General features: G+C 45.0%; 1 protein-coding gene across 3 annotated transcripts in view; it reads right to left on the reverse strand.

Annotated features, from left to right (window-relative positions):
• Nucleotides 1-26,299, reverse strand: part of LOC124127167 (muscle-specific protein 300 kDa-like) — a 270,673-nt gene that overhangs the window by 55,766 nt on the left and 188,608 nt on the right. For all 3 annotated transcript variants that reach the window (XM_048384845.1, XM_048384846.1, XM_048384847.1), the window contains 9 exons: nt 25,159-25,275; nt 24,616-24,801; nt 24,076-24,216; nt 22,675-22,820; nt 20,484-20,664; nt 20,064-20,372; nt 9,714-10,040; nt 5,980-6,285; nt 1,160-1,474 (listed from right to left, as the gene is read on the reverse strand). In XM_048384845.1, coding sequence (XP_048240802.1) covers nt 1,160-1,474; nt 5,980-6,285; nt 9,714-10,040; nt 20,064-20,372; nt 20,484-20,664; nt 22,675-22,820; nt 24,076-24,216; nt 24,616-24,801; nt 25,159-25,275 — 2,028 coding nt within the window. The remainder of the gene's footprint in view (nt 1-1,159; nt 1,475-5,979; nt 6,286-9,713; nt 10,041-20,063; nt 20,373-20,483; nt 20,665-22,674; nt 22,821-24,075; nt 24,217-24,615; nt 24,802-25,158; nt 25,276-26,299) is intronic.

The following is a 26,299-nucleotide window of genomic DNA, read 5'->3' on the forward strand; positions in this document are numbered from 1 at the left end:
TGAGCTTCACAGAGGAATCATGGGTAATTTGTTAGTACAACCAGGTGAGCTTCACAAAAGGAATTGTTGCATGGAACCAACTGATCAGTAGAAACAGAGAATTAAATACAGCGAATACCAGACAAGGATCCAGATGTGTCTCGGACAGGCAGGTAGGACACTCAGTTGACACACCTGCAGGTGTACAGGAGGAGGCTTGACAGGCCTAACTACAGGCAGGTAGGACACTCAGTTGACACACCTGCAGGTGTACAGGAGGAGGCTTGACAGGCCTAACTACAGACAGGATACATCGTACAAAGCAGCTATACAGTGGCAGGATGCAACACAAGATACACAGTACCAGCACAAGCCACGCTTCAGATGACAAGCAGGCACAGCAACAGTAGATATATAGGTATATAGGTATACAGGTATACAGGTATACAGGTATACACAGTCAGACAAGGGAAACAGTAGATATATAGGTATACAGGTATACAGGTATACACAGTCAGACATGGCAAACAGTAGATATATAGGTATACAGGTATATACAGTCAGACATGGCAAACAGTAGATATATAGGTATACAGGTATATACAGTCAGACATGGCAAACAGTAGATATATAGGTATACAGGTATATACAGTCAGACATGGCAAACAGTAGGCAGACATAGCACTGTTTCACTGTATCATACAGAAGTGATGGTAGATTTTATGAATGCTTCAATGTTGTTTGTTATCACTATATAATTTAGATGAAACAGACATTACATTATATTGATTGAAGAAAATCCTTCTTTAACAAAGGTAAAAACTGGTGCATGAAAAACAAAGTCATTAATCAAACATCATTTGATGGTATTAGAAAAGGGATATTTTAATGTGCTATAAAAATATTATTGATAAATGAAATGAAAAAGATGTGAAACCGATTCAGTGTGTTGTGCATGGTCTCATAAAAGGAAGTGATATTTTCCAACCAAACCATGAAATTGTACAATTTTGTTAGAGTGACTCAATATAGGGCAGACACAGAGTAGGGCAAGTGTTAGTTACTAAACTCTGGGTTAGATGAGGATAGAGTCAGTGGGTGAGGTGTGTGTTAGTGTCGGGACGTGGGTATGAATCTGGTGTCACGTGACTGCCCATGTGTCTGCAGTCAGTCTACGTACGTCATGTTCAGCTATCTGTTGTTTCAGTGTATCCACGCTGGAGGCAAGGACTGGTGATGCCAGCAGTTTTTCTTGTGCTTCGCCGATAGCGTCATTGAGCTGTTTTATCTCGGAATCATTCCGATCCTGTTCCTGCACAACATTGCGCAGCTGGTCGCACTGTTCTGCAGCTGCGTCCTCCAGCTGTCCGATGTCGCCAAGCAGCCGTGAGCCGACAGAGGGTGTGGACACCTCCGCCATGGATCTCAGATCATTGTATCGCTGGAGGAGCATCTGAGCCCGCGACTTCTGGGCTCCCAGCTCTTGAAGTAGTTGCTGAAACAAAAGTCAGTGACAATAATCTGGGTCACAGAACAGACATCCCCATCTCAGGGTTTACATACAAACCTTTACAGGGAAACCTGCTAGTTGAGACTCCCCTATCTCAACACCTTGTTTAAGATATTTGCCTTAATGAGCCTGCCCATTGGCGGAGTTGTCGAACATTGGCACCTTCCCTACAGGTAAGTACATATTATCGTGTATTGCACCGGGTCTACATCCCACAAGGCCAACAACGGGGCAACAAGACAGACAGCACATCCAACATCCACCAGACAGACAATCAGGTTTTAGCAGTTGGGCCAAATTTATTTTTTACCCCCTTGGAGTTTGTTCTTAAAGTCAACTCTATCCCGCATTATTATGCCTCAAAGTGAGATTGACCCATCAGAAAGCAGAACTACTAATCCCATTTGAGTCCCACGTCCCACGAGCTGGAGGTGGGTGGTAAAATACTTAACGTTGGACTCATAAAACTCCAGGTACCCCGAGTGATCCTGCTACAATGAATTTATCTTACCGACATGTTTTAATATGATGCTGTAAAATAATTCAAATAAATTCCAAATTGATAGAAAACAGCTGTTTGATTGAGCTGAGGTTAGCTGGTGCTATGTCACGTGACTTCCATTGACTCGGAAAAAGTGTGCAGATTTTTGCTTTAAAGCGGGGTATTAGGGATTTATTCTGTCTCTCAGAAATGCATGTGCAGCCTGTAGTGCTCAGTGTATAAGAGAGTTATTCTCCCGCTGAGAAATTTATTACCCTCCAAGATGGGCTATACAGTATTTTATCATCATGTGGACCAATCAGATCTCATCATTCTGACATGGAGGTATAATAAGAGACTGTATACCGTCAGTAACAGCCATTTGGGATTTTCCATCAACATTCTCACATATTACACATGAAAATTCTGGAACAGGAATTTGTTATTTGACTATGTTTTGTGTTTTAATATCATTAATTGTGAGATGCAAGGACATTATTTTGTAAAATAACCATATTTGTGACTTTATTAATAACAATTATAGAGAAAAAAAACTCAAGTGGAGGTTACTGATTTACACTGAGCAGCGTCATAGAACATAATATTGTTCACAAACAAGAAACGTGATGCCAATGACGTCACATAGCAATAGATTAGATAGCAGCCCATCGTTAGGGAAAAGCAGACTGCTATGAAGTTACAGTGGCCCTCAGATGTCTGATAACATGCAGGCGATTCTATAATAATTCTATCCATTTTAGTTATAATACATGTACTTGTTTAAATGTACACATTTAGTGCCTTGTATAAACCATTGTTAATATTTGTGTTTACATTAAAGTGGTCCTGTCATTTATATCGGTGTGTAAGTGTGATAAAGATACCAAATAGTGTAAACTTTTTGGCATTATAAATTTGCTATTTGTTGTATGTGGTGTCATATTAGGCTAGCAGAAATATATTGGACTTGGAACACGCCCCTGCCAATATTTGTTCTGCTGACCTAATATGACACGGTACACGGCAACTAAAGACACCATAACTAATAATACACAGTCCTGCTAGGTTCACCTGCAGTCTGGACTGAAGGAATTACATGTAAAGGTCTAAGCACAAATTATTCAGATTTTCTGAGAGTGATTTTGTTTTGTAGACACGGAAGCCCACCATCTCCTGATACAATCCAAGTCTTTCCATTCAGCTGAATCAGTGCTGTCATTGTGCAAGCATCGAAGTCTTCAGTCAAGGTAGGTTGTTGTTCTTCATGAGGGAGGCCATGTGTTTGTTCAAAGACCTGTTGTATTGACATTGTTGGGGAAAGCATCGGCACATACTTCTGATCGCTGATCTCCCATGATGGAACATCCACTCAACATTACACTGTCCCAGGAAGGTGAAGTGCCGAGTCAGCACACCACAGCCACACTACATGCAGTAGTGTCATATAGTCGCCCAAGGCATGTTTAATGACATTTAGCTGGCAGTGTTTACTCTAGACATCCTGGCACTTCAGACCAGCAACGGAGGAATGTCAAACCGCACCTCCCACTGCAGCAGGACTCTCCTTCCACTACCACCAATCATGTGGTGTTATCAGCCAGGATTATCCAGAAAGAAACACACCAAGCGCACTGATCTCACTTCACAAACACGAAGAATTATTGTTCTACACTGCAGTAGCCATGGACCAGCAATGTCTCAGGCACATTCTGTGAATATATATGTACAGAGGGCAGTGTTGTATTGAACACTTGACCCATGTTGTCGGCTGTTGGGGAAACACTCCAGCCACAACCCCCTGCACTCAAACAGCTCTCCACACATTCGACATACTCACTACAGCCAGAACAATACTCACTACAGCCAGAAAACTACTCACAACAGCCAGAACAATACTCACTACAGCCAGAACAATACTCACTACAACCAGAACAATACTCACTACAGCCAGAACAATACTGACTACAACCAGAACAATACTCACTACAACCAGAACAATACTGACTACAACCAGAACAATACTGACTACAACCAGAACAATACTGACTACAACCAGAACAATACTGACTACAACCAGAACAATACTGACTACAACCAGAACAATACTCACTACAACCAGAACAATACTCACTACAACCAGAACAATACTCACTACAACCAGAACAATACTGACTACAACCAGAACAATACTGACTACAACCAGAACAATACTCACTACAACCAGAACAATACTCACTACAACCAGAACAATACTCACTACAACCAGAACAATACTGACTACAGCCAGAACAATACTCACTACAGTCAGAACACTACTGACTACAACCAGAACAATACTCACTACAACCAGAACAATACTGACTACAGCCAGAACAATACTGACTACAACCAGAACAATACTGACTACAGCCAGAACAATACTGACTACAACTAGAACAATACTGACTACAACCAGAACAATACTGACTACAACCAGAACAATACTGACTACAACCAGAACAATACTGACTACAACCAGAACAATACTGACTACAGCCAGAACAATACTGACTACAGCCAGAACACTACTCACTACAACCAGAACAATACTGACTACAACTAGAACAATACTGACTAAAACCAGAACAATACTGACTACAGCCAGAACAATACTCACTACAGCCAGAACAATACTCACTACAACCAGAACAATACTCACTACAACCAGAACAATACTGACTACAACCAGAACAATACTGACTACAACCAGAACGCTATTCACAACAACCAGAACAATACTGACTACAACCAGAACAATACTGACTACAACCAGAACAATACTGACTACAACCAGAACAATACTGACTACAGCCAGAACAATACTGACTACAGCCAGAACACTACTCACTACAACCAGAACAATACTGACTACAACTAGAACAATACTGACTAAAACCAGAACAATACTGACTACAGCCAGAACAATACTCACTACAACCAGAACAATACTCACTACAGCCAGAACAATACTCACTACAACCAGAACAATACTGACTACAACCAGAACAATACTGACTACAACTAGAACAATACTCACTACAACCAGAACAATACTGACTACAACCAGAACAATACTCACTACAACCAGAACAATACTGACTACAACCAGAACAATACTGACTACAGCCAGAACAATACTGACTACAACCAGAACAATACTGACTACAACCAGAACAATACTCACTACAACCAGAACAATACTGACTACAACCAGAACAATACTGACTACAACCAGAACAATACTGACTACAGCCAGAACAATACTGACTACAGCCAGAACACTACTCACTACAACCAGAACAATACTGACTACAACTAGAACAATACTGACTAAAACCAGAACAATACTGACTACAGCCAGAACAATACTCACTACAGCCAGAACAATACTCACTACAGCCAGAACAATACTCACTACAACCAGAACAATACTGACTACAACCAGAACAATACTCACTACAGCCAGAACAATACTCACTACAACCAGAACAATACTCACTACAACCAGAACAATACTGACTACAACCAGAACAATACTGACTACAACTAGCCAAAATTACAAAACAGAATTCAAGTGAAGTTACATTAATAACTACTGCTTGTAAATTAAGAGTTTGTCTGTAAAAGCAATTTTTTCTACATTTGATGAATAAACATGATGAGCAATTGATGACTTACATCTAACTTGGACGCAATATTTGGACCTCAATACTTCCAAAACAGGGTCCATCTGATTCAGACCCCAATATTGACAAGACAGGGTCCATCGGACTTGTACCTCAACACTTCCAACACAATGCCAACAAGACAGAGTCCATTTAACTTGGACCTCAATACTGACATGACATAGTCCAACTAACTTGGATTCCAATTCCAGAGACAGAGTCCTTCTAACTTGGACCCTAATACTGAAAAGACGAGGTCCTACTTACTTAGACATTTATCTTTCTTAACATAACTGCTGACATACCTCACTACCAGCAAGATGGGCCTTGACATCCAGCGGTGGATCCCGGTCCGCCAGTTGTGCTCGTGTCTGCTCCAGCCAGCGTGTGATGTCCGAGAGTTCTGTCTCATACTCTTCGATACGGGCATGTGTGTCCTCCAACGTGGACAGACGGTCCTGCACTGTGACGGACACCCTTGACATCCTCTGTGACATGGTATCCAGCTGGGCGGCGGCCGAGGAGGTGTCGCTGAACTGACTGAGCTGTTTCAAGGTCACATGGAGACTTCGCAGATGAGCCTGGCTCTGTGTGGACTCCCCCGACAGTCGCTATGGCAACAACAACAGCATGTCTGACAGCATACCGGCATCACATCACAACACATATACATGTACATCAACAGCGTAGGAGTCGGTGGATCTGTGGAGTTCAGGACACAGCAGAAACCTATATGTACATGGCAGTGAGTTCCTCCAGAAGGAGACCAAATATATAGCTCCATGTCCTGATCCTCCATGCCTCTCCCTACAGTTCACCTACATTCACGACCAACATCACTGGCACTACCGGTCCCCCTCCACGCCTCTCTCTACAGTTCACCTACATTCACGACCAACATCACTGGCACTACCGGTCCCCCTCCACGCCTTCCCCTACAGTTCACCTACATTCACGACCAACATCACTGGCACTACCAGTCCCCCTCCACGCCTTCCCCTACAGTTCACCTACATTCACGACCAACATCACTGGCACTACCAGTCCCCCTCCACGCCTTCCCCTACAGTTCACCTACATTCACGACCAACATCACTGGCACTACCGGTCCCCCTCCACGCCTCCCCCTACAGTTCACCTACATTCACGACCAACATCACTGGCACTACCGGTCCCCCTCCACGCCTTCCCCTACAGTTCACCTACATTCACGACCAACATCACTGGCACTACCGGTCCCCCTCCACGCCTCCACCTACAGTTCACCTACATTCACGACCAACATCACTGGCACTACCAGTCCCCCTCCACGCCTCTCCCTACAGTTCACCTACATTCACGACCAACATCACTGGCACTACCGGTCCCCCTCCACGCCTCTCTCTACAGTTCACCTACATTCATAACCAACATCACTGGCACTACCGGTCCCCCTCCACGCCTTCCCCTACAGTTCACCTACATTCACGACCAACATCACTGGCACTACCGGTCACCCTACACGCCTCCCCCTACAGTTCACCTACATTCACGACCAACATCACTGGCACTACCGGTCCCCCTCCACGCCTCTCCCTACAGTTCACCTACATTCACGACCAACATCACTGGCACTACCGGTCCCCCTCGACGCCTCTCCCTACAGTTCACCTACGTTCATAACCAACATCACTTGCACTACCGGTCCCCCTCCAAGCCTCTCCCTACAGTTCACCTACATTCATAACCAACATCACTGGCACTACCGGTCCCCCTCCACGCCTCCCCCTACAGTTCACCTACATTCATAACCAACATCACTGGCACTACCAGTCCCCCTCCATGCCTCCCCTACAGTTCATCTACATTCACGACCAACATCACTGGCACTACCGGTCCACCTCCACCTACAGTTCACCTACATTCACGACCAACATCACTGGCACTACCGGTCACCCTACACGCCTCCCCCTACAGTTCACCTACATTCACGACCAACATCACTGGCACTACCGGTCCCCCTCCACGCCTCCCCCTACAGTTCACCTACATTCACGACCAACATCACTGGCACTACCGGTCCCCCTCCACGCCTCCCCCTACAGTTCACCTACATTCACGACCAACATCACTGGCACTACCGGTCACCCTACACGCCTCCCCCTACAGTTCACCTTCATTCACGACCAACATCACTGGCACTACCGGTCCCCCTCCACGCCTCTCTCTACAGTTCACCTACATTCACGACCAACATCACTGGCACTACCGGTCCCCCTCCACGTCTCTCCCTACAGTTCACCTACATTCACGACCAACATCACTGGCACTACCGGTCCCCCTCCACGCCTTCCCCTACAGTTCACCTACATTCACGACCAACATCACTGGCACTACCGGTCCCCCTCCACGCCTCTCCCTACAGTTCACCTACATTCACGACCAACATCACTGGCACTACCGGTCCCCCTCCACGCCTTCCCCTACAGTTCACCTACATTCATAACCAACATCACTGGCACTACCGGTCCCCCTCCACGCCTTCCCCTACAGTTAACCTACATTCACGACCAACATCACTGGCACTACCGGCACCCCTATAAATCTGAACTTATTGTCCATGTCTATCATTTGGTTCCAGGGTGTAAAATTTCCAGAATATTAGTTCCCTTACTGGTTGGCCTCAAAACATGTTGGTGTGTTTGTCCTTCTGTGGTGAATGTCGTATTGATACTAAAAAACTGTCTAAAAGAGGGGTTTTCTTGATGGGGCAGTCCAAAAAGAAGTGTGTGGTCTTGGAGGGGGACGAAAAAAGAAGACACAAAATAACGGGAACTAATCCAGTATGTGTCCCCACTGGAATTTTCTCTTCATGACAAAAGTTCTATCATAATCAACAAATGTATCTTTGATGAAATTTTGGTTCTGTCATTATTGAATAATTATTTCTAAAATCCGGACATATTGCTGAAGGATTGATCCGAACCTTATAAAGCACCGTGGGTGCAATGCTTGATGCACTGGTGCATGTTGACACTGCTACATCGAGCCCTGAACTGTGTTGGGTGGTTACATGAATTTGTTCAGTCTGTACATGAATTATACTCCTACGTGATGCTCTGGCATCTTCTGTGTTGACATTTTCTTCTTCCCGGCCGTCTTGGTGGCCGAACAATTGATATCAAATCATAAACAGATTTTTAAAAATATTTTAGTAACATGTCTACTTTAATACCATTGTTGACAGTTTTCAATTTGTGCAATTTTGTGAAACTGACATGTTTTTGAAACAAGATTGTTCACCTAAATACGACATTTAGTATGGCATGAAGAGATATTTCACTTGGGCTGGAATTTACACAATCGTTTGGTCCCTCAGCTATGTAGTTTGTGTCAGGGACAGAATAAAGGTGGAATAAAACCAAGTTCTGTCCCTCCCCACAATTCACCTACATTCACGACACGCCATCACTGGTACCACCTGTACCTGACAAATCTTTGACTCGGGCATTTAACCCCACTGACAAACTACAATGACAGCCCCTGCTCGGACAGTTTGACAAGAGGTAGGCACGCAATGTGCCATTATGCCCGACACAGGGGCAGGGAGGATCTCCCTTGCACGACAAGCCAGGAGGCGGTGACACGCATCATTAGACACATTGTACAACAGCAGATATAACCCCGGACACAAAACACCATGCTTCATGGGGCAATCAGCTTGGGATCATGTCATATCACAAACAGAGGAATGCAGGCTTGGAGGAATCAGGGACATAGGACTGGATTTACTTTATAGGAATAAATATTAACAAGGTTTAAGGACATAGAGGATCTGTTACATGCTACTATTTTCATATATAAACAAACAAACAAACAAACAAAATAGATAAATACAAATGAAAAATAAATGAATAAATAAACAAACAAACAATCATGAAAGTTTCAATTATCAACAGGTTAGTTACTGCAACTATGCAAACATCTGAAAGTGGGAGACAGCCTGGGATATTTCCTGGCATTCTAACAACACTAGGGTAACAGCATGAGGGTAACCTACCTGGAAAGTCTTCAATTCCTCGTTGACCGTCTCAAAGTCAGTCCAGCTGAGCTCAGCACCACTGATGGCTTCTGCCTCCCCGAGCCATGCCGTCACTGACGCTGCACCATCACCATACAACGTGGTCAACCGTGATGCTTCCTGTAAATGCTGGCTCCTCTCCCGGACTCGGGACTGTGTCGCCGAAAACTGGCGGTTCACCTCTGCAAGACTGCTCTGGATGCGAGTCTTCTCAGCGGGGTCGGGGGTGTGCTGGATGAGGGCGCTGCCTGTTGCTCTCACAGCATCCAGCTGGGTCTGGAACTCTGGGATCTCTCCAAGCAGGATCTGCGGGGAATCAGAGCAGGTGAGACTAGGTTTGGTGTGGCAAGAAGTGGGTTGTTTAAAGTCAGGCGTGCAAGTCCCGACAGGTAGGCAGGTGACACACTAGCTCACAGACCGTGGCAGCTCCGCAGGACACAGTCGGTAATACAGACAGGGAGGGAATGCTGGAAGTACTGGCAGTCTGTGGCCCCAGGTTCCATGGAGACCGACCCACCGTTATCTAAACCTCCCAGTCTGGCATGGTGCCAATATCATGAACTCCATATACAGCACAAACACTTTCACAGTAAATCATTAAACCAAAGCTCGGCTGAAAGTCGATACCATACATCGATACCTTGACAGGTTCAAATTTTAAATTAAAGTGTATTGGTATGCTAAGCATATGCTGACTTGCGACTGTGTGTACATTAGCAATTGTTGTAAAGAAAGAACCATGTTTATCTGAGCCTTGATCAAACATTAAAGTCGGGGAGTGAAAGGCCACGGAGACCCTTATCAGAGTGAATGGCTGGGAGAGGGTAGTCACTGATCAATAGACCAGCAATCACTCCAACACTCGCTCATACCGCCGTCAATCAAACAATAACTTGGGGGTGGGGACGTATCAGGGCAGAAAGGCTCAAGTGGTAACCCTACGAGGACAACTGGCTAGATTATGTGAGGAGGGTTCTGGCAGCAAGTACAAGGAGAGGATGTCAGGTGGACTAATGTGAGATATAGGGTGGACTGATGTGAGATACAGGGTGGATTGATGGGAGATATAGGGTGGACTGATGTGAGATATAGGGTGGACTGATGTGAGATATAGGGTGGACTGATGTGAGATACAGGGTGGACTGATGTGAGATATTGGGTGGACTAATGTGAGATATAGGGTGGACTGATGTGAGATACAGGGTGGACTGATGGGAGATACAGGGTGGACTTATGTGAGATACAGGGTGGACGTGAGATATAGGGTGGACTGATGTGAGATATAGGGAGGGCTGATGTGAGATATAGGGTGGGTGGACTGATGTGAGATTTAGGGTGGACTGATGTGAGATATAGAGTGGACTGATGTGAGATATAGGGTGAACTTATTTGAGATTTAGGGTGGACTGATGTGAGATATAGGATGGACTGATGTGAGATATAGAGTGGACTGATGTGAGATATAGGGTGAACTTATTTGAGATATAGGGAGGACTAATGTGAGATATAGGGTTGACTTATGTGAGATACAGGGTGGACGTGAGATATAGGGTGGACTGATGTGAGATATAGGGAGGGCTGATGTGAGATATAGGGTGGGTGGACTGATGTGAGATTTAGGGTGGACTGATGTGAGATATAGGGTGGACTGATGTGAGATATAGAGTGGACTGATGTGAGATATAGGGTGAACTTATTTGAGATATAGGGAGGACTAATGTGAGATATAGGGTGGACTGCTGTGAGATATAGGGAGGGCTGATGTGAGATATAGGGTCGGTGGACTGATGTGAGATATAGGGTGGGTGGACTGACGTGAGATCTAGGGTTGGTGGACTGATGTGAGATATAGGGTGGGTGGACTGATGTGAGATATAGGGTGGGTGGACTGATGTGAGATATAGGGTGGGTGGACTGACGTGAGATCTAGGGTTGGTGGACTGATGTGAGATATAGGGTGGACTGACGTGAGATATAGGGTGGGTGGGTGGACTGATGTGAGATACAGGGTGGACTGATGTGAGATATAGGGTGGACTGATGTGAGATACAGGGTGGACTGATGAGAGATATAGGGTGGACTGACGTGAGATATAGGGTGGGTGGACTGATGTGAGATATAGAGTGGACTGATGTGAGATATAGGGTGGGTGGACTGATGTGAGATATAGGGTGGGTGGACTGATGTGAGATATAGGGTGGGTGGACTGACGTGAGATCTAGGGTTGGTGGACTGATGTGAGATATAGGGTGGGTGGACTGATGTGAGATATAGGGTGGGTGGACTGATGTGAGATATAGGGTGGGTTGACTGACGTGAGATCTAGGGTTGGTGGACTGATGTGAGATATAGGGTGGACTGACGTGAGATATAGGGTGGGTGGGTGGACTGATGTGAGATACAGGGTGGACTGATGTGAGATACAGGGTGGACTGATGTGAGATATAGCGTGGACTGATGTGAGATATAGGGTGGACTGATGTGAGATATAGGGTGGACTGATGTGAGATACAGGGTGGACTGATGTGAATATTGGGTGGACTGATGTGAGATATAGGGTGGACGTGAGATATAGGGTGGACTGATGTGAGATATAGGGAGGGCTGATGTGAGATATAGGGTGGGTGGACTGATGTGAGATTTAGGGTGGACTGATGTGAGATATAGGGTGGACTGATGTGAGATACAGGGTGGACTGATGGGAGATATAGGGTGGACTGATGTGAGATATAGGGTGGACTGATGTGAGATACAGGGTGGACTGATGTGAGATATTGGGTGGACTGATGTGAGATATAGGGTGGACTGACTTGAGATATATGGTGGACTGATGTGAGATATAGGGTGGACTGATGTGAGATATAGGGTGGACTGATGTGAGATATAGGGTGGACTGATGTGAGATATTGGGTGGACTGATGTGAGATATAGGGTGGACTGACGTGAGATACAGGGTGGACTGATGTGAGATATTGGGTGGACTGATGTGAGATATAGGGTGGACTGATGTGAGATATAGGGTGGACTGATGTGAGATACAGGGTGGACTGATGTGAGATACAGGGTGGACTGATGGGAGATACAGGGTGGACTGATGTGAGATACAGGGTGGACTGATGGGAGATATAGAGTGGACTGATGTGAGATATAGGGTTGGTGGACTGACGTGAGATATAGGGTGGACTGATGTGAGATATAGGGTGGACTGATGTGAGATATAGGGTGGACTGATGTGAGATATAGGGTGGGTGGACTGATGTGAGATATAGGGTGGGTGGACTGATGTGAGATATAGGGTGGGTGGACTGACGTGAGATCTAGGGTTGGTGGACTGATGTGAGATATATGGTGGACTGACGTGAGATATAGGGTGGGTGGGTGGACTGATGTGAGATACAGGGTGGACTGACGTGAGATACAGGGTGGACTGATGTGAGATATAGGGTGGACTGATGTGAGATATAGGGTGGACTGATGTGAGATATAGGGTGGACTGATGTGAGATACAGGGTGGACTGATGTGAGATATTGGGTGGACTGATGTGAGATATAGGGTGGACTGACGTGAGATACAGGGTGGACTGATGTGAGATATAGGGTGGACTGATGTGAGATATAGGGTGGACTGATGTGAGATATAGGGTGGACTGATGTGAGATACAGGGTGGACTGATGTGAGATATTGGGTGGACTGATGTGAGATATAGGGTGGACTGATGTGAGATACAGGGTGGACTGATGTGAATATTGGGTGGACTGATGTGAGATATAGGGTGGACGTGAGATATAGGGTGGACTGATGTGAGATATAGGGAGGGCTGATGTGAGATATAGGGTGGGTGGACTGATGTGAGATTTAGGGTGGACTGATGTGAGATATAGGGTGGACTGATGTGAGATACAGGGTGGACTGATGGGAGATATAGGGTGGACTGATGTGAGATATAGGGTGGACTGATGTGAGATACAGGGTGGACTGATGTGAGATATTGGGTGGACTGATGTGAGATATAGGGTGGACTGACGTGAGATATATGGTGGACTGATGTGAGATATAGGGTGGACTGATGTGAGATATAGGGTGGACTGATGTGAGATATAGGGTGGACTGATGTGAGATATTGGGTGGACTGATGTGAGATATAGGGTGGACTGACGTGAGATACAGGGTGGACTGATGTGAGATATTGGGTGGACTGATGTGAGGTATAGGGTGGACTGATGTGAGATATAGGGTGGACTGATGTGAGATACAGGGTGGACTGATGTGAGATACAGGGTGGACTGATGTGAGATATAGGGTGGACTGATGTGAGATATAGGGTGGACTGATGTGAGATACAGGGTGGACTGATGTGAGATATTGGGTGGACTGATGTGAGATATAGGGTGGACTGATGTGAGATACAGGGTGGACTGATGTGAATATTGGGTGGACTGATGTGAGATATAGGGTGGACGTGAGATATAGGGTGGACTGATGGGAGATATAGGGAGGGCTGATGTGAGATATAGGGTGGGTGGACTGATGTGAGATTTAGGGTGGACTGATGTGAGATATAGGGTGGACTGATGTGAGATACAGGGTGGACTGATGGGAGATATAGGGTGGACTGATGTGAGATATAGGGTGGACTGATGTGAGATACAGGGTGGACTGATGTGAGATATTGGGTGGACTGATGTGAGATATAGGGTGGACTGACGTGAGATATATGGTGGACTGATGTGAGATATAGGGTGGACTGATGTGAGATATAGGGTGGACTGATGTGAGATATAGGGTGGACTGATGTGAGATATTGGGTGGACTGATGTGAGATATAGGGTGGACTGACGTGAGATACAGGGTGGACTGATGTGAGATATTGGGTGGACTGATGTGAGATATAGGGTGGACTGATGTGAGATATAGGGTGGACTGATGTGAGATACAGGGTGGACTGATGTGAGATACAGGGTGGACTGATGGGAGATACAGGGTGGACTGATGTGAGATACAGGGTGGACTGATGGGAGATATAGAGTGGACTGATGTGAGATATAGGGTTGGTGGACTGACGTGAGATATAGGGTGGACTGATGTGAGATATAGGGTGGACTGATGTGAGATATAGGGTGGACTGATGTGAGATATAGGGTGGGTGGACTGATGTGAGATATAGGGTGGGTGGACTGATGTGAGATATAGGGTGGGTGGACTGACGTGAGATCTAGGGTTGGTGGACTGATGTGAGATATATGGTGGACTGACGTGAGATATAGGGTGGGTGGGTGGACTGATGTGAGATACAGGGTGGACTGACGTGAGATACAGGGTGGACTGATGTGAGATATAGGGTGGACTGATGTGAGATATAGGGTGGACTGATGTGAGATATAGGGTGGACTGATGTGAGATACAGGGTGGACTGATGTGAGATATTGGGTGGACTGATGTGAGATATAGGGTGGACTGACGTGAGATATAGGGTGGACTGATGTGAGATACAGGGTGGACTGATATGAGATATTGGGTGGACTGATGTGAGATATAGGGTGGACTGACGTGAGATATAGGGTGGACTGATGTGAGATACAGGGTGGACTGATGTGAGATACAGGGTGGACTGATGTGAGATATAGGGTGGACTGATGTGAGATATAGGGTGGACTGACGTCAGATATAGGGGGGACTGATGTGAGATACAGGACGGACTGATGTGAGATACAGGGTGGACTGATGTGAGATATAGGGTGGACTGACGTGAGATATAGGGTGGATTGACGTTAGATATAGGGTGGACTGATGTGAGATACAGGACGGACTGATGTGAGATATAGGGTGGACTGATGTGAGATACAGGGTGGACTGATGTGAGATACAGGGTGGACTGATGTGAGATACAGGGTGGACTGATGGGAGATATAGGGTGGACTGATGTGAGGGGGAGTTGGGTTTAGGTAATGTGAAGGTAGGGAGAGGGTATCTCTGTGGAGGTGCCATGATCCCCCCGCAGCAAGAAATGAGAGGGTGATTGAGACAGATTGCCTCCCACCAGGTGCCCACATTTGCACAAGGAAATTAGTCCTATGTTCTGGCAAGTGCAATATATTGGGATTTTTTTTCAATTGTAAATGATTAGCAAGGATACACAAATTTCTGGACAAGTCCCACTAAAGTTACACAACAGGGGCTGTTAACTCCTTTCTGAAGATTGTACAATGGCGCCACTGCTTGTTGTGCTACTTGACTAACAACACCTGTTCACCAGCGTCAGACTTAAACCTTTGTCAACCAGAGGGGATTCAAATACTGAAACGTTTACACTCTACTTCCTTGAACACTACAATCGGGGAAAAAAGCAAGGTTTACACAGGTAAATCACTTGTACTTAACTAACAAAAGAAATCAGTAAGAGATCATTCTGGCCAGGTATACACAGAGCTCACCCTGGACAGGTATACACAGAGCTCACCCTGGTGACATATACACAGAGCTCACCCTGGTGACATATACACAGAGCTCACCCTGGACAGGTATACACAGAGCTCACCCTGGTCAGGTATACACAGAGCTCACCCTGGTTACATATACACAGAGCTCACCCTGGCCAGGTATACAAAGAGCTCACCCTGGCCAGGTATACACAGAGCTCACCCTGGCCAGGTATACACAGAGCTCACACTGTCCAGGTATACACAGAACCAGGTATACACAGGACCAGGTATACACAGAAGCAGGTATACACAGAACCAGGTATACACAGAACCAGGTATAGAACCAGGTATACACAGAGTTCACACTGTCCAGGTATACACAGAAGCAGGTATACATAGAACCAGGTATACACAGAGTTCACACTGTCCAGGTATACACAGAAGCAGGTATACACAGAAGCAGGTATACATAGAACCAGGTATACACAGAACCAGGTATACACAGGGCTGGGGCAGGTGTACTGAAGTAATCCGCTGCCGTGGACTTAATGGATTATCCATGCACGGACACTGAAGCTTTGTGTGAGGTTACAGGGACTCCATGGATTACTTCACGCACATACAAAGTGGCATTATGTGAGGTGTTGGTGAGTTGGGTCTACAATACCAGCAGCAAGGACCGGGCCACTGGAGGTCAACACAACACACTCACTAATGAAATCTGGAGATCTGTAAATGTGTCAGTGTGGAGTCCGAGGCCTGTGAGGTCGCTCAAATACTACCTCCATACATAAATAATGTATATCCCACAAAGGAAGAGAGCATTGCAGGTGCTTGAATTACCGTGGTGCTTTGTGTGACATTAATAGTAATGTCAACTGTTTCCACAGATCACTGAATACATCACGGCCACACCAACAGCTTCATACAGTCTGTGGCTGCCATCTCAATACAGGCACTGTCACGCTGCCGAATCACATCAATATTTGATCAAGTACTTGAAGCCATAAGGTTTGATACTTCTGTGTGGCACAAAGCAGGGTTAAACCTAACCAACAGTGTGCTGGCCCTACTACTCCAGGTAGGTGAACGTTCCCTGACAGCAAGTTAAAAGGCTCACTTAACTCCACAAAGCCATGTTACCAATGTCCTAACTCTAAGCACAGTACAACACAGACTTGTGGTAGTACAAGAATCAAGAATCGAGGTTGTGATATCAGCAGTGACACAAGCTGACAGAGACGAAGTTGAAGACAAGATGTCTTCATGTTACAAAGCAAGATCAACGTCCTGAAATTCAACAGGGAACTGATTTCACCTGACATAGAATGTCATTCTAGACTGAGACCACCTGACTTCACCTGACATAGAATGTCATTCTAGACTGAGACCACCTGACTTCACCTGACATAGAATGTCATTCTAGACTGAGACCACCTGACTTCACCTGACATAGAATGTCATTCTAGACTGAGACCACCTGACTTCACCTGACATAGAATGTCATTCTAGACTGAGACCACCTGACTTCACCTGACATAGAATGTCATTCTAGACTGAGACCACCTGACTTCACCTGACATAGAATGTCATTCTAGACTGAGACCACCTGACTTCACCTGACATAGAACGTCATTCTAGACTGAGACCAACTGACTTCACCTGACATATAAGTTCTGACAACACATTTAATTCGCTCTTTATGGTTTTAAAAGCGTGTCCATTTGTCAATGTATAGCTAAAGGCGCTCATTACGTATAAGCCTATTAACAGTATATAGCTGACGAAAAAGGGGTTTGACCAGTAAGGAATAGATCTGTCAAATCAAAGTAGTAAATATTGATATTTGCTTGCAATTTGGAGATGGTCTCAAGCATCAACTAACACTGTAGCTAATGATTCATAAAGAGGGCCAATAATTAAAATCTAACAGCCACATTTTTAATACGAAACACATTTGCCTACTTAATTTATCTCCAGATCAAACGACCTCCTGTCGGACTGAAGAGTTAATACAGTATCAACTGAAACTGTGGTCATCCACAATTGATGACCTGATCTATGACAGACAGATGACCTGATCTATCATAGTCAGATGACCTGCTATAGGAGTCAGATGACCTGATCTACAACAGTCAGAAGATCTGATCTAATACAGTCAGATGACCTGATCTACAACATTTAGATGACCTGATCTAATAGTCAGATGATCTGATCTATGACAGACAGATGACCTGATCTAATACTGTCAGATGACCTGATCTATGACAGTCAGATGACCTGATCTAATACTGTCAGATGACCTGGTCTATGACAGACAGATGACCTGATCTAATACTGTCAGATGACTTGATCTATGACAGACAGATGACCTGATCTAATACTGTCAGATGACCTGATCTATGACAGACAGATGGCCTGATCTATGACAGACAGATGACCTGATCTATGAGACAGATGACCTGATCTAATACTGTCAGATGACTTGATCTATGACAGACAGATGACCTGATCTAATACTGTCAGATGACCTGATCTATGACAGACAGATGACCTGATCTATGAGACAGATGACCTGATCTATGACAGACAGATGACCTGATCTAATACTGTCAGATGACCTGATCTAATACAGTCAGATGACCTGATCTCTGACTAACAGTCAGATGACCTGATCTCTGACTAACAGATTACCTGATCTATGACAGGCAGTTAGATGACCTGATCTATGATAGTCAGATGATCTGATCTAATACAGTCAGATGATCTGATCAATGACAGGCAGTCAGATGACCTGGTCAATGACAGGCAGTCAGATGACCTGATCAATGCGTGAGTGAGTGAATGAGTATGTCCTTGCTGCTTTTAGCAATATTCCAGCAAATAATAATAATAATAAGTCCATTTATACTTCGCCAGATTCCATTCACCAAGTTAATGCTCATGGCGCTACATAGTTTTAGCAAATAATGCTAATGAAAGGGGAGTAGAGTTGATAGTTTTGTCTGAAAAGGTGTGTTTTCAGATGAGCCTCAAATGATGAAAGCGATGGCAACAGCTAAGATCAGATGGTAGTTTGTTCCATAACGAGGAAGCGCAGAACTGGAAAGATCTCTGACCAAAGGTTTTGAGACGGGTTTCCGGGACTTGTAACAGGTGGTTATTCTTAGAATGGAGAGATCTAGAAGGATTGTATTTAGGCAGTAGTTCGATGAGATATAATGGGTCTGTTTCCATGTAGCATTTGTAGGCCAGGGTTAGAATTTTGAATTCAATTCTGACTTTGAGTGGTAACCAGTGCAGCGACATCAGAGCAGGTGTTACTGGAGTCCATTTCGATGTCTTCGTGACGATACGTACTGCTGTATTTTGTACACGTTTGAGCCTGTGGAGTTGATCATTTGTGATGTTACTCATGAGACTGTTGCAACAGTCAAGTTAATATCATGGCGGGGAACACCAGAAATTGGCTTCATACACATTGTATCCATGTGGGGAATCGAATTCTGATTTTTTGGCGTGACAAGGGAATGCTTTAACCATTAGGCTACCCAGTCTCCCTCAGCACTTGATGAAACGTACAAGCACAGGTGTGGTGCTGACAGACTGACTGACTGACAGACCAAGGAGCATAATCCTGGAGACAGGGAAACACATGGCAGCTGATCCTGACGGGCAAGGGAGGCAACTCTGTAGAATATTTCCACCCAAGGGAGGTTACACATTTGCCAAAAGTGTACATACTTCCTGACAATAACATACAGATTATATAAAATAACATGTCACTGACCATAAACCAGAATTTAAAAGGCCAAATCAGACCGAGAAATAAGAAGTCATGAATGAATCTTTGCTGCAATAAACAGGCATTGTCACACGTTGAGTGCATATGAAGAGAGTGGGTCCTACCTCATGCTCCTGGTTGCTGTCATCTAGGTTGTGTATTTGTTTCCTCAAGGTGGCGTCTGCTCGTGTCAGCCATCTTGTCACCAGCTCCAGCTGAGTCTGGTACTGCTCCCGATCTTCTCGAAGATTCAAAAGTTCCTCCTCCTTTGACTGAAGAGTGTCTGTCATACTCGCCTCCAGTTCCCGGACCCGTGTCATCTCGACACGCAGCGACTCGGGCAGTTGCTTCCCTTGAGCGCTATATTTAGCCTCCTGCACCTGCACAATGCGATTGAATTGCTGGATGCGAGTCCTGACATCTTGTTGAAGAACCTGCAACATAGGAATGATGAGATAGTACAGAAATACTGTCAGGCTGTGTTTAATGACAACTATGTGTCACAGATTTGTTTGTTGAGTGATTAGGGCATTCCTTGATAGTACCTTGTATCGCTGTAAGCTGTCTGCTGCGTGTGTCTGATCGGGGCCCATGTGAAGCTGCATCAGCTCGTCCTGGGTGTGAGTGAACCACGTGATGGTCTGCATCATCTCGGTCAGGTACGACTGTTGATCCTCCTGGTCCTCCCGTGCAGACGTCAGTTCGCTCCTTACCTCATCCCGCAGTCTGCAACACAAGGACATAATATTTCTCCAACAGATGGAAATAAACTTGCACGTTATATTCACAGTCTGGGAACACACACATGAATATTTGGAAACAATGGTCAGGAACAAGGGGTATGGGCGGCCATTTGGTAAAAAAATACAAAGTTGAAAAAAAGGACAAAAGTATGCAATTAAGGTCAAATATTACGAATAAAGAACTAAATGTTACTACAAAAGGTCAAAATACAATATTAATAGTCAAATGTTACGAAAAAGACATCATAAGAAAAGAAAGAACAATGTGTACGAAAGAACGTCAGTGAGCACGAAAGGACATTTTCAATAAAGAACATCAGTGAGCACGAAAGGACGTTGACAATAAAGAACACCAGATGGCGCTGCAATTTGTAAAACATTCCGAGTTTAATCGGCTTGTTCCACCGTGTATAGTATATGATAACTGCATGCCGAGGTGCACAATGTATTACGTCATTCCTTGTGCACTCACCGTCTGACGTCACATATATATATACATGTATTTATAATGTATAATGTACACATTGTTTATAAACATGTTGCGTTAGCTTTGTCACCGCTTAAGGGCCTTTTCATAAGTACAGTATACTGTGTAATCCAAAATCTGCCTAACATTGGTACTAGGGCTTGGACGGGTAACTCGGGTACTCGGGTCGGGTGGGTACGAAGTAGGACCCGGGTACCCACATGACTACCCTGAACCTCTATGTTTAAACTACAAGTCACTTATGTTCGCAGTTCTTCCTGACTACTATGCCCGTTCCTTCTGACTTTTATATGTTTGAATAAAAATAAAACTTCAGTCAACTTCAGTGAATGTATACACCAGATCGTTTCATACATGTATCTAAACACATTCTACCAGACCTACGGTCAAACTTTTTCCAATCGGACAGTTTGTACCTACCTCTGCAGCGGGTACCCGGGTAGGGTCGGGTAATAGAGGGGTGGGAACCCGGGTAGTAAATTTGGACTTGTCCCAGCCCTAATTGGTACATGTATTTTGTATACAACCTTCAAAAAACACTCACTTAACGCTAAACTAGGATTCATCTACAGTGATCCAATAACTGTTCATGCTTGGTGCAACACGAGGGTGCTATGATGTCAAGTTTTGTTTCAGACGCACATTTTCATCTGAAAAGTGAACGTTGTGCGAGAGTTTGTTTTATTTAACAGCTTTTCGGAAACTGTGTGCGAACAAAATGCTGCCTAAAATCTGAACAACAAATATATATACCAAATGGATTTGTATGCATATGTATAACTTACACATTCGTTAGGAAAAATAGCTCGCCATAAATAAAGAAAATCGAGTTTCATCTATGACGCCAGCGTTCGTTTTCAAACCATATTTATTTTGTTTGTTTACATCCACATTTGTATGTGTGACGTCAGACGGTGAGTTTATTGAAAACGTCCTTTCGTTCTCACTGACGTTCTTTCGTACACATTGTTCTTTCTTTTCTTATGACGTCTTTTCGTAACATTTGACTATTAATATTGTATTTTGACCTTTTGTAGTAACATTTAGTTCTTTATTCGTAATATTTGACCTTAATTGCATACTTTTGTCCTTGTTTTCAACTTTGTATTTTTTGACCGAATGGCCGCCCATACAAGGGGACAAGACAGCAAGGCTAACTTTGATAATCTCAGTGAAGGCTTCAGTACACTGTGACCTGTGAAGATCCGGGCTAGAATAGGTCTTCAGCAACCCATGCTTGCCGTAAAAGGCGACTATGCTTGTCATAAAAGGGGACTAACAGGATCAGGTCAATTGCGTGGATTGATGTTCATGATGTAAATCACTGGATCGTCTGGTCCAGACTCGATTATTTACAGACCGCCGTCATATAGCTTGAATATTGCTGAGTGCGGCGTAAAACAACAAACCAAACCCAAAAAAACCCAGTACACTGTAATCAGCTACACTCATGCATCCACTATACATATCAGGATTATCTCCCTTGGTGTGCGTGTTCCTCCTCACCTCTCTAGGGTTTCCTGAGCCGACAGCAGGCTGTTCTGACTGGAGACCCTGGCTTCCGCCGTGGGCAGACTTCGCTGCAGCGTCATACCGGACCTCTGCAGAACATCAAGCCTGGTCTCTGAACTTGACAGCGTGAGGCTCAATTCCTGAATAACAAGACAGTTTGTCAGTTCAGTTCATCATCATCATCATCATAATAATAGTTATAATAATAGGTCTATTTATACTGGATCAGTGTGCATCCAAACATCATTCTCAGCTCCCTTGGGAGTATGCACCCCAGCTGCCTGTGAGGCGCCAGAAGCTTAACCACATTGCTCATCCTACGGGTACCCATTCACTGCTGGGTGAGGCACATTTGGAACAAAGTTACTTTCACAACGAGAGACCACATGGAGCTACTGGCCCTGACTAAACTCTTTACGCCCTCATTTAAAAAAAACTTATTGTGACAAATAAATCCACATGTAAATGTCCTGCAGGCCATAAGAACTATGGGCCCCGACACGAGATCTGCCCACAGGAATGAGCTTAGTTTGAACACTGCATGTGTTCCGTGAGCTTCTGTGTGGGGCAGGACTGAAGCCCTAGAACACTGCATGTGTTCCGTGAGCTTCTGTGTGGGGCAGGACTGAAGCCCTAGAACACTGCATGTGTTCCGTGAGCTTCTGTGTGGGGCAGGACTGAAGCCCTAGAACACTGCATGTGTTCCGTGAGCTTCTGTGTGGGGCAGGACTGAAGCCCTAGAACACTGCATGTTTTCCGTGAGCTTCTGTGTGGGGCAGGACTGAAGCCCTAGAACACTGCATGTGTTCCGTGAGCTTCTGTGTGGGGCAGGACTGAAGCCCTAGAACACTGCATGTGTTCCGTGAGCTTCTGTGTGGGGCAGGACTGAAGCCCTAGAACACTGCATGTGTTCCGTGAGCTTCTGTGTGGGGCAGGACTGAAGCCCTAGAACACTGCATGTGTTCCGTGAGCTTCTGTGTGGGGCAGGACTGAAGCCCTAGAACACTGCATGTGTTCCGTGAGCTTCTGTGTGGGGCAGGGCTGAAGTCCGAGAAACTCTCCGGAGCCTAGCTGCTGAACTGTGCAATGACTTGTGTTCATTGCAGCAAGTTTTCAAAGTTTGTTGTGCAGACATTAGAGCAATTGGAATGCTTTGTTTTGTCTTGTCTTATTATTTAATTTCTAAAATAATAAATTCTTTGTAAATGTGACTCCTTAAACCTTAAAATTACACCTTGAAAAAAAGAGCCAGGAGCAAATCTAAGCTTGGAGTGCTGCGGGTCATGAGGTGCCTTCCTGCATAGATGGGAACCAAGATACCAGGTCACAATAACTGACTGACAGTAACACCACAGTTATCTCCCCTTATCTATATGGGTTTCAGTGAGCGATCACCTGCAGGATGGTGATGTAGGTGTTGAGGTCGTCGGTGTCCCGGGCATGCCGCGCCTCGTGCAGCTTGGACTGAACCTCCTGCAGGGAGGTCTCCATGTGCTCCATGTCCGTGGTGTAGTCGGTCCACTGACTGCCCGTCTCCTGCAACACAAGCGCCTCCTGGTGACAACACTACACCACGAGCAGACAGCACCAACACAACATGTTTGTGAAACAATTGGAAACAGGTAGCTGGTGTAGTTATCTCAACATGATACCACAACCTCAGGCCCCTAGCTGTTATACACTCAATCTTTGTCAGATGTGAGTGTAGTTCTAAACAACCTCATCAATACTTGTGTTGTAACCACGATACAGAAGCATGACTATTCTGGTCTGAGCTACATGCTACAAATTGGAACTGAACAAAACACAGAAAATGTAAACATAGTCAAGATTATGGTCAAGCATGACCTCTGTGAAATGGTCGACACGAGTCCTCTGGATTAGTCTTAGAAACACAATGTCTGCAGACGTGGACGCTATGGGGCCTGTGTTTACCTGGACATTCAGCAGTTTGGCCTCCATCTGTGCAACGAGGGTGTTCCAGCGGCTGTTTATGCTGTTGGTGTGTTTGTTGATGAGGGAGCGGCTGTTGGAGTTGGCCACGCGGTCCAGGGATCGGGCGTGGTCATTGAGTTCATCCACCGCAGGTCGGCACTGCGACTCCATCACTGTCTGAATGTTCTACAAGTGGAACACAGATATCAGACCAGATCATCTAGTTGACAACAACAAAGACGGATATCATTGAACCACTAACTCATCTAACAGTGTGTGATATCAAAAGGCAAACTACTGTCCACAGACCACTGACGCAGCACTGTACAGATCAATATGAGTGGCAACCTGTATTTTCAAGTGAAAAACATTTGTGTGCCAATCATATATTGAACTCTTGGAGCAAATGTAAACCAGCAAAAATTCAAAAAGTTCTTTTTTAGTGTGGAAAAAGTCATCAAACACCCAGAGACTGGTGTTGACTTTCACAGCTATCAAAACATAGCATAAGATGGATTTGGCAAAAAGTAAAAAACAGCAAACCTTGGTGGTGTCGAGTGCAAGCTGCAGATCCTGGGGAGTAACAACGGACATCTTGTCCACCTCCGCTATCTGCGTCTCCAGGCCCTCCAGAATCAGGTGTAGGTCCTGGTGAGCAGCCTGCAACAGACACAAGGTATACAGCAAACAGACACAGGCTATACAGCAAACAGACACAGGGTATACAACAAACAGACAGGGTATACAGCAAACAGACACAGGATATACAACAAACAGACACAGGATATACAACAAACAGACACAGGGTATGCAGCAAACAGACACAGGGTATAAAACAAACAGACACAGGGTATACAACAAACAGACACAGAGTATACAATAAACAGACACAGGGTATACAACAAACAGACACAGGGTATACAACAAACAGACACAGGGTATACAACAAACAGACACAGGGTATACAGCAAACAGACACAGGGTATACAACAAACAGACACAGGGTATACAGCAAACAGACAGGGTATACAGCAAACAGACACAGGGTATACAACAAACAGACACAGGGTATACAACAAACAGACACAGGGTATACAGCAAACAGACACAGGGTATACAACAAACAGACACAGGGTATACCGCAAACAGACACAGGGTATACAACAAACAGACACAGGGTATACAGCAAACAGACACAGCGTATACAACAAACAGACACAGGGTATACAGCAAACAGACACAGAGTATACAATAAACAGACACAGGGTATACAGCAAACAGACAGGGTATACAGCAAACAGACACAGGGTATGCAGCAAACAGACACAGGGTATACAGCAAACAGACACAGGGTATACAGCAAACAGACACAGGGTATACAACAAACAGACACAGGGTATACAGCAAACAGACACAGGGTATACAACAAACAGACACAGGGTATACAGCAAACAGACACAGGGTATACAACAAACAGACAGGGTATACAGCAAACAGACACAGGGTATACAACAAACAGACACAGGGTATACAACAAACAGACACAGGGTATACAGCAAACAGACACAGGGTATACAACAAACAGACACAGGGTATACCGCAAACAGACACAGGGTATACAACAAACAGACACAGGGTATACAGCAAACAGACACAGCGTATACAACAAACAGACACAGGGTAT

This window comes from Haliotis rufescens, unplaced genomic scaffold (assembly GCF_023055435.1).
Source record: "Haliotis rufescens isolate VD_foot unplaced genomic scaffold, xgHalRufe1.0.p SCAF_51, whole genome shotgun sequence".
Classification (NCBI taxonomy): domain Eukaryota; kingdom Metazoa; phylum Mollusca; class Gastropoda; order Lepetellida; family Haliotidae; genus Haliotis; species Haliotis rufescens.